Here is a 17,933-nt window from a genome sequence, read left to right as displayed (position 1 = left end):
ACAAGCAGGTCACTAAGATAAATATTTGAAATTTTAGACCAAAATAATGTGTAACGTATTTTTCTGGCATACATAAAGAATCTCTATAAATCATTCTTTAAAAGCCACTAGACAATGGGCCAAGTAAATAAAAAGCATTTAACAGAGGAAACAATATAACACCGGTGAACATCTAAAAGTACTCAACGAGCGTACTAGAATCAGAATGACAAACACCAAAGCCGTGGTTGAACACCAATTTTATCCATCAGCTTAGCAAAAAAATTAAGTGTGAAACTATGAAATCAGGCAACACTGTGGGAAAATAGATACTCTCATACTCTGCCACTGGGCATATAAATTAGAGGATAACTTAAATTAAAAAATGCACACAGACCCTGATCTAATTCCATTTTTTATTATTTACCCTAGAGAAAGATTTAACATTATGTGTACAATGAGGTGGGCACAAAAAAGTGCTTTGCAATATGTTTTTAAATTTTATTTTATTGTGGTAAGAGCATTTAATACAGGATCTACCCTCTTAACAAAGTTTGAAGTGCACAACACATTACTGTACATCAGATCTCTAGAACTCACTCGTCTTGCTCAGCTGAAACTTCATGCCTGTTGATGAGTAACTCTCCATTTCCCCCTCCCCTCAGCCTCTAGCACCTGCTGCTCTGCTCCTTCATTCTATGAATTTGACTATTTTGGATCCCTAATATAAGTGGAATCATGAGGTATTTGTCTTTCTGTGGCTCCTTATTTCCCTCAACATAATGTCTCAAGGTTCATAATGTTGTTACGTATTGCAGCATTTGCTTATTTTTTAAGGCTGTAATATTCCGTTGTATGTATAAGCCACATTTTCTTTATCTGTTCACTTGTCTTAGGACATTTAAGTTGTTTCCACATCTTGGCTATTGTGAATAACGCTATAATGAACATGGGAGTGCTAGTATTTCTTCAAGATCCTGATTTCAATTATTTTGGATAAACACCCAGAAGTGGGATTTCTGGGTGATATGGTAGTCCTATATTTAATATTTGAAAAATCTCCATAATGTTTCCCATAGAGGCTGTGGCCAACTGATCTCCAAGAAGAGTGCCAAGAACAGATAATAGAGAAAAGGAGTCTCTTATATAGTGTTAAAAAGTTAGATATTCACATGCAAAAGAATGAAATTGAACCCTTATCTTATCATATACACAAAAATCAAATCAACGGGGGTTAAAAACTTAAATGTAAGACCTGAAACTTTAAAACTCCTAGAAGAAGATAAAGGGGGAAAGCTTCGTGACAGTGGTCTTGGCAATGACTACACAGATACGACACCGAAAGCACAGGCAGCAAAAACAAAAATAAACAAGTGAAATGACATCAAACTGCAAAGCTTATACACAGCAAGCAAGACAATCAACAGAATGAAAAGGCAACCTACAGAATAGGAGAAAACGTTTGCAAACCATATATCTGGTGATTAATATCCAAAATATATAAGGAATTCCTATAAATCAATAGCAAAAAAAAAAAAAACTAATGAAATCCCTTAAAATGGGCTAATGTAATGACTTCAATAGACATTTCTCCAAAGAAAACATACAAATGGCCAACAGGTATATGAAAAAATGCTTAATACTGCTAATCATCAGGAAATACAAATAAAAGCCACAATGAGATATCACTTCACATCAGTCAGGTTGGCTATTATCAAAAAAGAAAAAAATGAAAGTTATAAACTATGGCATATTCCTACTACGAAATACTATGCAATAGTTTAAAAGTATGAGTCAGAGTTACATGTAGTTACATGGGTAGATGTTCACTACATGGTCTTAGGTGAACAAGCAGGTTGCAAGATTTATGTAAAGCACACTGTATACTTTTATGGATACATACACACAAACACACACACACACACACACACACACACTCTCTCTCTCTCTCTCTCTAATATACTTTAATATATACATAAAAGATCTCAAAGTTAAACACCATACTGATAACCAGCTCCAATCTAGTGCACACTGTAGTATGTGAGGACAGAGCAAGGATCCTTGAAAGGCAAGGCTGATGACAGCAGTTCCCTCAGAGATTGCAGTGTTTGGCAGGGGAGACTGGAAATGGTGATCAAAAGGAAACTCTAGCCTTGTCTGTCACGTTTCGATTTTAACAAAGAAAATAGGTTCCTTGTCAATGTCATTCACATTAGTTTTTCTGATCAAAAAAAAAAAAAAAAATCCTGGGGGACGTCTGTCAGAATCTCAAGGGTGCTTTCCAACCAACCATGTATATCCCACAGTTTCAAAGTGTGGGGTGAACCTGAGAATCACCTGTGGCACTGAGAGAGGGTATCGGTTAATGCAACTTGCAGATACAGAGTAGAAGCAAAAGACAGTGAAGAATTGCTACGTATGCTTTTCTTTTTTTAGAACACTCACCCCTTAGTGAGTGCTTACAAATGCAGGATCATCAAGCCTGAAAACAAACCTGAAAGAAGAGATTACCACCCCCTTTACAAACTAGGAAAGTGGGACCCGAACTCACTTCACCCACAGCCTAGGCAGGCTTACCTGGTCTGGCTGCTGGTTCCCATTCATCACGCTGAATTATACACAGTTCTGTCTGTCTTTCAAGCCAGACCAGGAGTCATTTAAGGTTAGGGGCCTTGCTTCTCTCTATATCAAAATCAGATTAATTCTGACTTGCCTGGGTCACAAACTAGAAAAAGATACAGTTAAGACTCTTCCAGTCCCTCTGACACCATGGCCAGTGCTATCTTGCCCACAGCTCAGTATTTTCCAAGGAACATGAGTGAATATGCAGCTCAGAGCGAATATGTCCTTTGTAATGAAAAACCCACTTCCTTCTTCACAGTTAAAAATCCTCTCCCCTAGCCAGCTGGACGAACACTCCAATCTGACTCCAAAAGGAGCCATGACTCAGGACCTCCCTGATCTGGTGGGAGATGGTTGACTCTCCATCTCAGGACTGCCCACACCAGGATCTAGGCAGGCCATGGGTCAAAGCCATCAGAAAAACCAGGGAGTCAATGGAAGATTAGGCAGATGGGAGTGTGATAGCCACAGCCAGAAATTACCAGGAATTTTTAAAAAAAAATCTAAAATTAAACTTCTTATATTATCTCTATACTTGGGTGAGCTTCCAGAGGCTTCTTTCTGAAACACAGTAAGGGCCACATCATGGTTTAAGAGCAAGCCATCAGTACATCCTGCCTGACGCCATCCCATTCTGGGGAGAATTCTACAGGTAGGGCTTGCTCCTGGTCAGTCCTGGGTCTCTAGAAGGTCCAGGTTATACACACCTGAGGAAGTACCACAGTCCTCTTGTCCAACTGCCTTAAAGAGTCAGACCATTTCTTACTTTATGATATCACTTATATGTGGAATCTAAAAAAGCCAAACTCAGAGAAACAGTTAAGTTGCGGTTACCAGGGATGGGGGTGCAGTGGAGAGATACTGATCAAAGGGTACAAACTTCCAGCTATAAGATGAATAAGTTCTGGGGAATCTCATGTACAGCATGGTGATTAGAGCTAATAATACTGTGCTTTATACCAAAGAGTAGATCTTCCATGTTCTCACCACAAAAAAAAAAAAAAAAAAAAAAGACAAACAACAACAACAACAACAACAAAAAAACAGGATGAAGATGTTAGCTAATGCTATGGTGATAATCATTTTGCATTATATAAATGTATCAAATCAACTCACTGTACACCTTAAGCTTACACAATGTTATATGTCAATTATATCTTAATAAAGCTGAGGGGAAAAGTCAGACCATTTCCCCAGTAACAAGGTTTACTCTAGCTCTCAAATAGGATAGAGAGTGAGGGTAGAGCCAGGAACCTTGGGCACTGAGCACTGAAATGACTTTCGAACTGCTGAGTGAGAAAGGGTAAGCAGGAGGTTCGGGTCTCTCCCCTCGCTCACACACCCAGAGATCTCGGGGTGTGAAGCTCTCTGTCCTGGTGGAGGAACAGCATTCAGTGCCCCAAAACACAAGCCCCACCGCAGGGGCTATTTCTTTTTTATGGTAGGGCTGAATACACGCGTTACAGACGGATGATAGATAGACAGACAGACACATCATAGATAACTAGAGAGATGGATATTGATTTAGGTGACATACATTTAGATATAAAAAGAAACACTTTTGTAAGTGTTGCTATGATCGTTAACTGCACTTACTTGGAAAAAACAGCACATCATTTCCACTCAGTGATAATATGGAAAGCAGGCAGAGCCGGCAGCCCTGAGGATCTCTGCCCTAACAAAATGGAAAGTTTGAGTTACCTCGGCTTCTCCCAAACCCTTTTGAAGTGACTGTAACTGACACACAGTAGAGCTCTCATTTTTCCCCCCAACTCTGATTATTAGCAAAACCCATCTTTTGCTCTGAAGCAGATCAAGAAGGATATCCCACTTTAAGAAATGTCTGAACTGGCTAAGCTCATAAATCATGAGATGTTTATCCACATTACAGAATAATTCTTTGCACAAGCCCTCAGTGCTGGGTACCTTTGAATAACAAGTTTCCACGCAGTACATTTAAAATAGCATTCAGTATACAGAAGTGTTCCATCTACTTACCAGACTCATAAATCACTGAGTGAGTCTCCACATTACAAAATAAGTCTTCACTTAATAAAAGGGTCCACTGCAGAGTTCCTCTGGGAGCAAATCCTCCCAGTAATTCAGAATATGATTCAGTATACCTAAATCCAGTTTATACCCAACTTTTCAGGAATACAGCTTGCATACAAGACAGGGCACCTGATGTGGCAGATGGTCATTCTCCCCAGACAATCCATCTTTCCAGGTCCAAAAGCTAGAGACAATCTGAGGCCACTACCACTTTGTGGAAGAGTAAAAAGTCTCAGATTTCCCTGAGGAATCTTCACACTGAGCCCGTGATGAGGGCCAAAGAGGAAGTGCCTGCCCTCCTGGAAAACCAGCTGTGGCCTGCAGCCAGGGCCCCTCCACCTAAACTCAGACAAGCCTTCCTGCAGGAAAGGGTGGGGCCCTGGAAAGGCTGCCGGAGTGGGACGGGGAAATGAACTACGAGATAAAGGCACTTGGGTCAAATTGGAGCGGAATCGAGGCGCAGCGCGTGCACAGCTGTGCGTGGTCCTTGTGCTCGGGTGTGTGTGTTGGAGATCAGGGCTTGGTGGGGAAAAGAAAAGCCACTTGCTTTAGGACCACAGACTTTCATTCAGGGGCCGCTCGGGGCATTCAAAGCTTGTTTTCCTCTCTGCTGAGTCATCTTCATTTCAGATTCAACAAATAGCAAGAGCAATCTTTGGAGTATTTAATACTCAGCAAACAAATATGCAGAAATGAGCTTGGTTTTGGCAGGAAAGGGGCCCCCAGACACACTCACATTCACACACCATCGCCACACCAAACATCCCCCTGCTTTGTCTTGATTCCCAAGGATTTTTTGATGTCTTCCTCACTCCCAGCTTTCCTCGGGGAGTCCTGATCTCATGCTTCTCAAAATGTAGCTGCTGGGTGCTGAGCCAAAGTCCAGACTGGCCCAATCTGTCGGTGTTTAAGCACACAGTATGTGCCCCTGGTGACCCGAGGCGACCCTCCCTGCACAGCCAGCTCTGCTCCTGCCTTTGTTAGAAGAGCGCTTTGCTCTCCTCACTCTTTTCATCTGTAAACTGACAACCAGAATTCGGCAAAGCGGTGGGGGAGGAAAGAGCCTGGAGCTATCTGGCCCCCTCCCTCGTCATCCAGGAAGCAGAGAGGACGCTGAGTGAAATCACTGTCACAGAAGACACGGCCCTGCCAGGGGCAGAAGGGACCACAGAACACCCACCGTGTGACATCACTAGCCTGGGATCCTTTCTAGATTATTAGCATGAGGGAATGCCACATTGAATGCCTTCACGCGATGAGGGAGAGGAAGGAGAGTAAAGACGAAGTGAAGGCAGGATTTTCCAAACATAAAACGGTCCCCACCTGCCTCCACCTCGTGCCCCTTGGTTCCTGTTGACTGACCTGGGGCCTCTCAGGCGCCTGGCCTCCGAGCTGCGTCTGGCACCCCAGCACTGGGACAGCTCGGTGTTCACATCTGCCCCCTCCCCTCACACGCGAACTCACACACACAGGGAGCTCAGTGCCCTAGAAAGGCCTGAACTGGGTCCATTTTATTAACATAATATAAAATTACAAGTACAACATTAACTTCAGGGCCTCAAAAGGATCTTGACCAGATGAGGAGGGCGAAAGCAGAAGCTGCACACACTACCTGCAAACCCACCTCGGCCCTGAGTTCTAGCCCCAGGGCTGCCACTAACCACGCTGTCACCTGAGCGGTCCCTTCCCCTGATGGGCTCAGACTGGGGGTGGGGGACTGGGAGGGTGAGTGAGAATGGAGGAGCTCTGAGGCCCCTCTCAGCCCTGGCATCTAAACTCTGTCAGCCATAGTTCCAAACACTTTCCAGGCTCCCGCAGCATCACAGCACTGCCCCCGACCCAGGTGGGGCTCCACTCCTCCCTCCAGCCCAGGAACATACTGGATTACAGTCACTGCCACTTGGGTTGCTTTAAATATCACAAGACAAAGACAACAGGCAGCCCAGGTTCATCCCCGTTCCTTGTCCAGACCACAGAGGAGAGTGCCACCAGACTGAGGCCGGAGCGGAGATGGCAAGAGAAGCCCGCACAGCCCCTTTCAGGCTTGTGTCTAGAACAAAAGTCACAGATGGCAGGGGCTGTGAAGAGTCAGTCGGATGGAGAGGGATCCTGCGGGGTCACTCAGGGACACAGAGGCCCTAGCAGGAGTGAGATGGGAGATCGAGGTCCTGGATCCACCAGAGATGAGCTGGTGCCAAGCCTGAGGCTGCAGGAACCGCAGTTGCTCACCCCTGGGAGAGACAGAGAAGTCCAGCCAAAGGTCTTCACAGAAAGGAGGTTGGTTCCCCACCCCCCACCCCCTGTCCTGGGAGGCGGCCACTGAGCAGAACAGCAAGCATTTATCAGAAGGGAGGAGGCTGGAGCTGGGGACTTTCTCCCCAGGGCTTCGCCAAAGCCAGAGGGCAAATCCCAGGGGAACCTGGCAGCCCCAACAGGGTGCACTCCTTGAAGAAAAAGCTAAGCTCACCGTGAAGAGTCTCTGGTAAACTCGTGTTCTGTGAAACGGTCTGTGACTGCTCAGAGGCCCTGTCTGATAGTCGTTTGTTATTGGCGTGTGTTGAATTAGGGTGAAGGGCATGCACGCAAGCGACCCTCCGCAGTCGGGAACAAGGCCCACGTGCACGTTCTGCAGAGCCAGCACCCCCACCCATCCCCTCATGCTCTCAGGCTGCGGGCCTCCGCTGCTCCAAGGTGGACCCTGGTCATCAGGGAACATGGCACTTCTGGGGTTAGGGACAGGGAGGTGCCCTTTCTATGCCATGCCAGCCCCATGCCCTGAACACCCTCATATGTGGTGCCTCCTCCAGAAAAGGAAGTGAAAAGGAGACTCGCCAATGATTTGTGTTTGACAGCAAACACACTTGGGTGCCTCTTTCTGAAGCTTGAGGTTCTTTTCAGGCTGAGGTTTCTCAATGACCACGCCAGGCAGACATTCTAAAAGGCAAGGGGAAGGTCTGAGTCAAGTGCAGGGCCAAGCTCCTTCTTGCAGGATCCCGCTCAGCTGCAGCTACAAGAATGTGCACCGAGCAACAGGATCCAATGGTGGGTGGTGTCACCAGTCCGTGGGGACCCCCGCGTGCTCACAGAGGATATAACTGGGTTTGGGAAAGTCAGAGAGACTCTGGAGAAGGCCGGCATTGAGTGGAGGGGAAGCAGCTATTGCAAAATCCATTAAACAGAAAAACCGGGGCCTGGAGTGCCTGATTCCTAGCACACGGCCTGGCCTGCACTTGAATTTACATCCCCTGAAGGCAGAGACAGCATCTCCCTCTGATCACTGCTGAGTCCCCAACACCAAACACACTGCAGGTGCTAGGTGGTAAAAAGGAAAAGATGCACACACTCACGCACACACACAAGGTCAGAGATGCCACAGGTTAAGCCCTTTTCTCTACTAAAGCCAACGGAGTTAGCAAGCTGAGTGGTTTAGCAGATTAAGAGACAATCTGCAAAATGAAGGGGAGAAATGCCGAGGACATGCCCTCTCTCATATTCTGTTCCTTCTTGACAGTGAGCAGCACCAAAGTTTATACAATTAAATTCTGTGGTAGAAAGTAAAAGTGCTACGGCCATTGAGAGGAGAATGAGAAGCACGGGGTTGCACGGGGTTGAAACGGGAGTTAAATTGAACCCGCACATAGACAGACGCAAACACTCTTAAACCCAGATCAACAAACTGCGTGCTCAGAGACAGCAGCAGTGATGGGCACTTCAGTCATGTATCCGCAGGGTCACACATATGAGTCTAGTTGGGTAGACAACAGCCACGCAAGAAGAGAGTGCATTTAAGACTTTGCACTGCTTTTGGTGTTTTTGAACTGACTGGTTCTACGGATTGTAAATGTAATCTGGTTTTAAAACTGGAGGACAACGAAAAGGACCTAAATAGCACCGGCTGGTGGGAGAAGTTAAAATTTTTCAAAGGAGAATGGAAGAAATCATCTAAGAAGAAAGGCAGAGTGACCGTAATTGCAAAGAAGTAAAGATAAGAAATGTGAGTCACAATGCGCAATGATGCCTGTGTGATAAAAACACTGGGAGGGAAAAAAATAAGACAAAGAGGAGCAAGAGAAGGATTTGAAATTGCACAACTGGGACTAATAAGAGGAAGGAGACCTTCCTCAGGGAGGGCATGCTGGGCTTTGTGCAAGTCCGAGGAGGCAGAATCTCCAGGATCTCCAGGTTCAAGCTGCTTCACCCACACCGAGTGGGGAGAAAAGAGAAGCTGTTTCTCCACAGAGAAAGCAAGAGGACTCATTGCAGGACCTTGGAATGTTTCCCCTGGAAAAAAGAAGACTCTACTAGGAGGTGGGGGGTCTTCATACATATGACACACGGTCCTGAAGTGGAAGGATCCAGACCACACAACAGAGCTGCCAAGTCAAAACTAAGGACGTTTCAGAGAGGAAGAACGTTTTGGTGTTTTTTTTAACCAAAAATAAAGGGGAAAATCCTAAAAATTAGTGCCATCCAAAGATGAGGTGTGTTTCTTTGTGAGGATATGAGCTCCCCATTATTGGGAGTGTATATTCAAGTAGAAGCTGAAAAATCATTTTTTTTTAGGAAACTGTAGGCAAGAGTCCTTCTCTATGCAGGAGAATCCTACTTATTCAAGTGTTTTAATCTACAAACATACATTGGTAAATTACCTTTGTTTTTTCAGCTCCTCCTCTCATATCCTGATCGCCTCAAATCTGAATTATTTATCAGAGTCTTGAATACCAGTGAAAGATAAGCCAACACTGCGCAGTGTTTCTCCTATTTCATTTCACTACAACATACACAGAAGATGGAATATGGGGAGGTAAACAGTTGGCTTAATTACACAGTCCATAGTTTCCTCTTCTGTCTCTACCCCATATCTATAAGCAATTTGAAAACACAGACTCTGTCCTGTTCCCCACAGCGCCCTGTAAGTGACGAATGACTCTAACACCTCACAGCTGTTTCATGTCAAAAATACCTCTTCCAATGGCCTGTCACAGTCCCAGATCCCAATATTAGAGTCCTGGGGTGCCACTGCTTCTAAAATTTTGGTTAGAATATGCATCTAAACATGTTTAGTAAAAGAATGACCCAACCCAAGCATGCTCATGCTTCTGCACAAATTCTCCCTCTCATGTGAAGATCTGCAAGGACAAAGGGGTCCCAAGGCTGAAATCATATGATAGAAAGTCTGAAAGCTCAGCATTACCCTTATCATCCTGGAGTCCCAGAGTCTCAGGCTGCCCGGGAACAAAATATTCCCCTGGGTGTGCATCTTCAATATGGCACTCAAATGAGATTCATGATGTTCTGGACCTGACTCCCTGACAAGGGACGTGGCATACAGGCGTATCTAGGTCATGGCCGTGGGGTCCACGATAGCCCAGTAGGCGTAGCACCCACGAGGTCCCAGCCTGGGTACAGGATGCAGGGCTGACAAGAAGCAGCACATGTGCCCAAAGTGGCAGAAGATAATGCTCCCAGTGGAAGCCAGGGTATTGCTACTGAACATCAAGTGAAGGGTGATCTAAGGCTGAAAACAGGAAAGCAAATCCGAAAGTTTGAATCCTACAATATTGGAAACAAGAAACGTGGTGAGAGACAGGCTCAGAGCAAAGTTTACGGTCACTGCAAACATGCTGGATGCCACCTGTGTGTGCCCACGGCAGTTTAAAGAAGCTGTCTCATGAGTAACAGTACCTGTTTGAAAATGCTTATGACTATACTCAGGGCGTGTGTGGGAGGTCGCTTTCCTGACTAACTGAGCTGGATACCAGTTGACATAACAGACCACAGAGAGAAGATAAGCTAATTAGGAGGAAGAGATCTTTCTGAGTGTTAGCTAAACTCTCTGCAAAACCAAAACTCTTGGTATTCGTATTTAAGAATTTTACCATAGAATTTTGCATAGTGTTATGAAACTAAAACTGGGTTTCTACTTAGGTAAAATTGGTGGCAGTTGTAGAAATAATGAGTGATTCTTAGAGAAAATGAAATTTTTAAAAACTTAAGAGAAGTTGAATACATTGAAGATGCTCTACATTTTGCATTTATTTTCTCAGGCTCGGAATGAATCAAATACCACATAGAGCATGGCATCCAGGACCCAGCCATCAGCCTGACAGTTTGTAGGAACCAGATCACAAAACCACATTCAGCCTCAAACTGTTTTCCAACAACATCCCATACTCTGCAAAGCCAATGCCCATAAAAGTAAACACTCCCAAGTCAGAGCAAATACGACAGTTTTTCACAGTGTGGGGCTGGGTAAACACTATTTCTCAAGCAAGTGACACTGGGGAAGGGTCCAGAGTTAAAGCAGAATTGAAACGATGGCATATGAATGGATGTGAGTGGAGCCAACGTAGATGTGATGAAGGTAATCACCAAGTCTTCACGGCCTAGCAAGGCAAGGGTTTAGAATTATAACACCAATGAGAAAAGTGTCAGTTCAATCCAGTGAACAGTTCTTGAGAAGACATTGAGAAGTCCAAATGCCTCTTGTTCGTTTTCAAAATTCCCTTGGCCTCTTGCCATGTTCCTAGGCATCAGGGTGCCCTGACACAAGTTAGCCGTCTACACTAGCCTTCTCCTGTATTCCCTGCCAAGGAAACATCCTGTTGCAGATAATTCTGTTAAATAAGGGTATGGAGAACCCCAGAAAATATCCTCACAGAGCCCCCCCAGAAAACCGAAAGGGTCACAGATTAAAAGCTCCTCATCCTCTGAATCAAACAGAGCAGTTTCAGGCTTGGAAAAACCTACAAATCTCTCCTCCTTTTCCTCTGAAACCCCCAGAACAGGACTTCAGGAATAAAGCACATTCTTAAGAGGTCATGACTGGTGGGAGAAGCACTTCAAAAAAACCAACAGGAACAATTAGGGAGGAACCCTCTAAACAGCCTCCTAGACCCCCCTCGTAGTTCAAAAGGAGAGCCGTGCATTGCAAGGTGCCTAAGAGCCTCCCAGCAGTCAGCTTATGCTGGTGGGAACATTCTTCACCACAACCTTCTCCAGGCCCTGAAGATGCCTAAGCTGTGTCCACACAGCAGGAGTCAGAGGAGAGGTGGGAAGAGGACAACCGGACACTCATCACAGGGCTGGATCTCAACCCAGCTTGAGTTAGGTACTACTCTTCCTTCTCCTCTGAAAAGTAATCACCACAGCATATCTAGAGTGAAAATAAAGGAGAAGGAAGAGTAAATTAATTCTCCAAGTGTCCATTGACAGGTGAATGGATAAAGAAGACGTGGTATACACCAACAATGGGATACTACTCAGCCATAAAAAAGAATGAAATTTTGCCATTTGCTGCAACAGAGATGGATTTGGAGGGCATCATGCTAAGTGAAATAAGTCAGACAGGAAGCACAAACTGTTGGGTGTAAGAGTGGCTCAAGGATGTCCTGTCCAATAGGGATTATAGCCAATATTTTATAATAACTGTAAATGGAAAATAATCTTTAAAAATTACATAAAACTTTAAAAATTTTTAAAGGTTTTAAAAAAACAGCAATTTCTATAATTGCTATGACTATAATAATAATTACCAAACAAAAATATTTACCATGTACTCTCTTAAGCAGCTCTGTATTTAACTAATTCAAAATTTAAAAAATAAAATTCTTTGTACTGGGCAGGCTTAAATGGGCAGCAGGATTAGACACCTTGAATGAGTCACAGACCATGCATGCCTCCCCTGATGCCTTCTTTAAAATTTGTTTTTTTTACCACAATAAAGTGTTAAAAAAATAAAATAAAATAAAATTTATTTTTTTTAAATTGAAATACAGTTGATTTACAACATTGTGTTAGTTTCAGGTGTACAACAAAGTGATTCAGTTATATATACATTTTTCAGATTATTTTCCATTATAGGTTATTATAAGATATTGAATATAGCTCCCTGTGCTTTGAGCAGCCTCAAGCATGCACACAGCAAGGCACTAACTCCCCCCAGTAAGCAGAGCGTCTACCTGGACAGCTTCTGAGAACTGAATCCCTGGATGGCTCTGCTTGGACACAGTACCCCACTGAGCTTTGCCATCTGTCTGATCTCTCTCCCTTCTCAACTCTCTCACCTTCTCAGTTACCCCCTCACTCAGCTCTCCCAGTGTTCAATTTCACTTTACAAGGTGCTCTGAGAAGACAGTTCCAAGGCACGTAGACAAGGAGGTATGTTACAAACTTCCATCACCAACAGATTCGTAGATTCTATTCTTGGTTTCAGAGATGATTTATTTAACTGGCAGTTGCTATCTTTACTATCAATAAGTCTAGGGTCTGAGGATTCAAAATGGATAACTTTTAGCCTGTCTCATGCTATAACCCTTCCTTCTACAATCATAACCAGCAGGATAGCCCCATGGGTGAGCCACTGGCCCTGCAACCAGATGGCCTGGCTTGAAATCTCAACTCTGATCTGTACTAGCTGTGTGATTTCACACAAGTTATGCAATGCTCATGCCTCAGTCTCCTCACTTAAAACATGGGATGCTAACAGCAGGACTGCCCAAAAGGACCATCATGTTCTAATACTTAAAACAGTGCTTGGCTTCACATCTACAACTGGAGCTGTTTAAATGACTGGAGTTTGTCTCATTTCATAGTGAATACATTTTGACTATCCCCAGCACATGGCTAGGGCTCATACATATAATAATAAATAATCATGACATTACAACCCCTTGGCAGCAAAAACAAACATACCAAAAATAAACAAAAGCCACCTCCTCCTTTGCCCTAACAAAAAGCAGTCCAGGTTAGCATGCGAAGTTGTCAGATTCGGTCTCCCTCTGGGGTGTATTTCTCCAAGTATGTCAAATGCTACAGTAGTTATAAACTTATTGGGCTACTTCAGCCTTCAACAAACCACTGGGTAAGAGTCTGTGGTTTCAACTGCTCTTTGTCAGGGGTTCTCTGACCTCCCCAGGAGACCACTTTGGCTCTGAGCTGCTCTGTTCAGCTCTGGGAGATAGTCCTTGGTTCCTCTTAAAAAACATCTCTAATTACATCTCTTAAGAAACACATGCTCTAACCAATAATCTTAATCCATGAATTCTATGAAGTTCAACAAACAAATTAGCAGGGAAGAGTTGCTTATATTTGTGTTATTTCTTCCTGACTGTGCTCTCCCCCTCAGATGGTGCCCATGACCCTGGAACTGAGCAGGACCCTATTGTCATCAGTAACTGTATGGTATTTGTAACTGCTTAATTGTATAACAGTTTAAATGGCTTTTCTCAAGCGTTTGCTGACCAGGATTGGGCTGGGGGGTGGGTGGTGTCTCGGGTGATCTGCCCATCCCCCTCACTTTGCTCCCAGCACCTCACAGACAGCAGTTTGTCATTTCGTGCATCTTGTTGTCCATAACCCACCCCCAACTGCACAGGTCTGCAGCTATTTTTTTAGCCTCCTATGCTTTCTTTGTATTCTGTTGTTCTAGGTGCAGGTCCCAGCCTGTGCAAACACCACGGCAAGAAGTCTCAGGCCTCAGCCTGCCTAAAGCGCTAGAAGCATATACCAACCTGACTTTAAACAGCACAAGTTTTTCTCTACAGCGCTTTTCCACAGACCCTTTTCCTAAGCACCTTCATTCTAAGCACAAGGATAGCAGAAGAATTCCAAAGCCAGAGGTGAACATCAGACCCAGCAGAAGGGGGACTGCTGCATCTACAAAAACAAGGTTAACTTTGAGACAAGTGGTTACCCTGTACATGATCTCCATGGAAACCAGTGCTGCCCCTTGAACTCTTACTAAAAAACCCCCTAACTTCTCTCCCCAGCAGGCTCACAGTCTTAGAGGCATTAGCCCGACATGAGCTCCTTTGCCTGGCAAAGAAATAAAGCTGCCTTTTCTACTTCATCCAAAACTCTGACCTCAAGTCTCAATTCCATAGGTGAGGTACGGAGGCCAAGTTTCGGCAACAACCCCATTAGCCACCCAGCAGGGTAATGGGGGATTCAGCAACGGAGGAGTGGAGGCACAAGGGAAGGGCTCTGGGTGGGCCTCTTATGGAAATCTCAGTAGGAAAATGGAGATTCTAGACAGCGAAGTACAGGGACTCAAGGTCCAGAAATCCGGAAGTGAATTCTGGAGACTAAAGGAGAGGACTAGGCCAGTTAAACAAGCGGGGGCTTTCCGTCAGAGGAAACCGGTGGCGGGGCGGAGAGCAGGGCAGGGAAGAAGGCTGTGAGGCCCGCGGCCCACCTCTGATTCCAGCAGGAAGAGCGGGACCAGCTGCCAGGGTGTGGGCGGGGGGGGGGGGGCCTCTCTTAATAAGGCGGTGGTTTGGGCTCCAAACTACAGGAGGGTGTAGCTGTCAGTTTCATTTTGGGCTGGGGATGGGTGAGGTGCTTGTCCAGCAATCGCCCCCATCAAATATGAATCCAATCAGTGTCATTTTTCAACCCCTCGCCCTGCTTTGGCCAAGGAGACAGGGATTAAAGCCAGAGGCTCAGGCTGAAACAGGCAGGAGCCTGGAGCTCTGTGGCAGGCTCTGGCCCTGGAGCTCATGAAATCTGACACCCCGGGAGGGAAACTGAAGGGAGAGAGTCACAGCCAAACAAACACGCCCTCGGCCAGAGCGCTGAGCCCGGAGGCCAGAGAGGGGGCTGCCGGCCTTGGGGAAAGACAGCCAGCTGTTCCCTCTCCTTCTCTCCAGGATCAATGTTTCCCCAAAGAGGAGGGACGCTTTTTGCTCAAAGAAGATACTCTCACCTGCCCCATCCACATATTAGAGAACTTCTTCTAAGATTCCTTGCTTGGGGAAGCTTTTTAGGTGTTATTTGGTGAAAAAGATGATGTGTCCGGGTCTTCTGTAGGTCAGATGCCCACATGTGCATGGAGTTTGCTGTCAGTTCTCTCCTTCCCTTTAACCAGTAGTGGAGCATAACCATGGATAATCCACAGGAATAGATAACCTAAAGTGAGATGCATTTAGCTCTAGACTGACTTTTAGTTGGTTTGTTTCTGGATACGGGAGGCCAGAGAGCCTAGTGATTAGCAATCTTGCACATTCAAGCCAGAGGGAGGGTTCATAGCTCGGCATGACCATTGACCTGCTGTGTAAGTTAGGGCAAATCACACAACCTCTCTGAGCCTTACCTTCTTATCTGCAAGATGGGGATATAATCGTATTGATTCAGTACAACTGTTAGTAGAATTAAATAAGATTCTCTACTTAAAGCAGTTATACAGCCTGGCATATAGCAAACACTCAAAAAATGGTAGCCATGAGTGTGCCTGATGCGCAAATATTTGTCATTCTCCAAACAATTCTGTTAAAACAATTTTTAAAAGTCACCTTGAGAGACTTTGGCACCGTGCTCCCATCTCCATTTCAGTCCCTGCTCAACTCTCTCCTAATTCTCATGCATCAGGGATCAGCAGCATCACTTGTCACCTAAGTAGGAAGGGTCAGCGTAAGAAGAGCTGCCTTCCCTGTTTCTATCTGCTCTTTCTCTTGTCTCTCCCACTCTCCCATCATGTGAAAAGCTTTCATCTCCATAGGAAGGGGCTGTGACCAATTAGAAAGAATGTCTGCCTGCCATGCCCCAAACTTGACAAAACTCATAAAGTTCAACTTGGAATTTTTTTCTAGAAATTCTCAACTCTAGAAATGTCACAATAAGGATATTGCTCTACAGCCAGAGCCAGACATTTGGGTCTCTGTATTTGAATTTTTTTCACAAATAGACTCAGAGCTCTCTGAATTGATGTTTTACTTATGACTGAGTGAAACAAGGTAACACTAAAATTTGAAAGATAATATTTACGTGTTTGAGAAATGATGGAACACAAAATTACCAGGAACAAGAACTTAAACACGAAACTGCTCTGGCTTTTGTGAGTTTAATGGATATTGTTTTGACTGTAAAAGATTTCTAGCAGTGACTAATAAAAATACTCCTAGACTGTTGTCATATCACAAGGATCCAGTTCAACACGCATTCATTCATTTAGAATTTATTGTGCAATTTCTAAACTGCCTTCAGCACTGGGACACAAAACAGAAACAGTTACTTATGTTTCTGTTTGAGAGTTTATGGAGAGGGTCAGACAAATAAAAGGCAATTACAGTGAGGGGGAGACACAGGGTGCTATGAGACCCTTGGGGAGGACATTTGGCTGACAGCTAAGGGGCAGCAGAAGCTTCCCAGAATAAACAACATCTAAGCAAGACCCACAGGATGTGTGGAGCCTGAAATGAGTAGGTGGGGAGAGGAAAGAATGTTGCCAGCAGAAGCACCCTCATATAGAAAAGCCCAGAGTCCAGAGTCTCAGAGGGAAACTTGGGAAATGGACTCAGTTTGGCTGTTGACTCGAGCACGGAGTGCCTGGCACAAGCGGCAAGAAATGAGACCAGAAAGGAAAGCAGGAGCCTTGGAGGGTGTTTACTCTGAGCACAAGGGGCATCCCATCAGAGGACCAAAGAGAAAAAAAGGGACACGGGAAGGCAGAGTTAAGAAACGGTTGCCCAAATAGGCAAGAACAGGGAGGATGGAGAGAAAGTGGAAAAATTAAGAGATATTTAGGTATGGAATTAAATGGATTGGTGGTTTGTTTTGAATAAAAGGGTAAAGAAGAGAGAGAGGAAAGCCAAGAGTGAGGCCTCAGTTTCCAGCTTGGGCAGGCTGGCGGGGAGGGGGTCCTAACACCGGGCCTTTGCACTTACTGTTTTCTCTGCCTGGATTACTCTTCACCCGTAGATCTCCTAGGCTCATGTGTCACTCATTCAGGTTCTGCTCCAACACTGCCTTACTGAAGAGTCTTCTTCACTCTACGTAAAACCTAAACAGTACCCAAGTCCTCACCCCAGCTCCATCGTCTCTATCTTTTTACCCCCTAATATTACTTCAGAGCACTCATCATCATTTGATATTTTGTATATTTGTTTGTTCAACTGCCTTCCTGTCCCATGAAAATGTGAATTCCATGAGAGCAGCAATGTTTTCTATTTTGTTCCCTGTTTATCCTCAGTATCTAAAATAGTTCCTGGCACATGGTCACTCTCAACATATCTTTTAAGGTTTAATGATTAAATTCACAAAGATAGGAAACGCTGAAAGAGAACACACAAAAATGGTCTAGGAGAACACACATTCGCTTCTAATGCTAACACTTTGATTCAGAAGCTCCTACAGTTTTCAAAATTATAATCAATGAAAATATAAGACATACAGAAAGGTACACAAGTCATACATGTAGAGTTCAGCGAATTATAACAAAATCAATATACCCTGTTACCAGCACACAGGGCAAGAAAAGGAACCTCATCAGAGCCCCCAGTGTG

General features: G+C 44.6%; 1 protein-coding gene across 7 annotated transcripts in view; it reads right to left on the bottom strand.

Annotated features, from left to right (window-relative positions):
• Positions 1–17,933, bottom strand: part of DDR2 (discoidin domain receptor tyrosine kinase 2) — a 133,557-nt gene that overhangs the window by 66,257 nt on the left and 49,367 nt on the right. For 2 of the 7 annotated variants that reach the window (XM_045515837.2, XM_045515839.2), the window contains exon 3: positions 4,198–4,276. The exons of 3 other annotated variants lie outside the window; for them this stretch is intronic. In XM_045515837.2, coding sequence (XP_045371793.1) covers positions 4,198–4,218 — 21 coding nt within the window. In that variant the 5' untranslated portion in view covers positions 4,219–4,276. Of the gene's footprint in view, positions 1–4,197; positions 4,277–4,599; positions 4,896–17,933 lie in introns of those variants that run through there. 2 more of the 7 variants (XM_045515838.2, XM_010953778.3) reach the window with 2 other exon arrangements.

This window comes from Camelus bactrianus, chromosome 21 (genome assembly GCF_048773025.1).
Source record: "Camelus bactrianus isolate YW-2024 breed Bactrian camel chromosome 21, ASM4877302v1, whole genome shotgun sequence".
Taxonomy (NCBI): domain Eukaryota; kingdom Metazoa; phylum Chordata; class Mammalia; order Artiodactyla; family Camelidae; genus Camelus; species Camelus bactrianus.
This window is presented reverse-complemented; position numbering and strand designations above follow the sequence as displayed.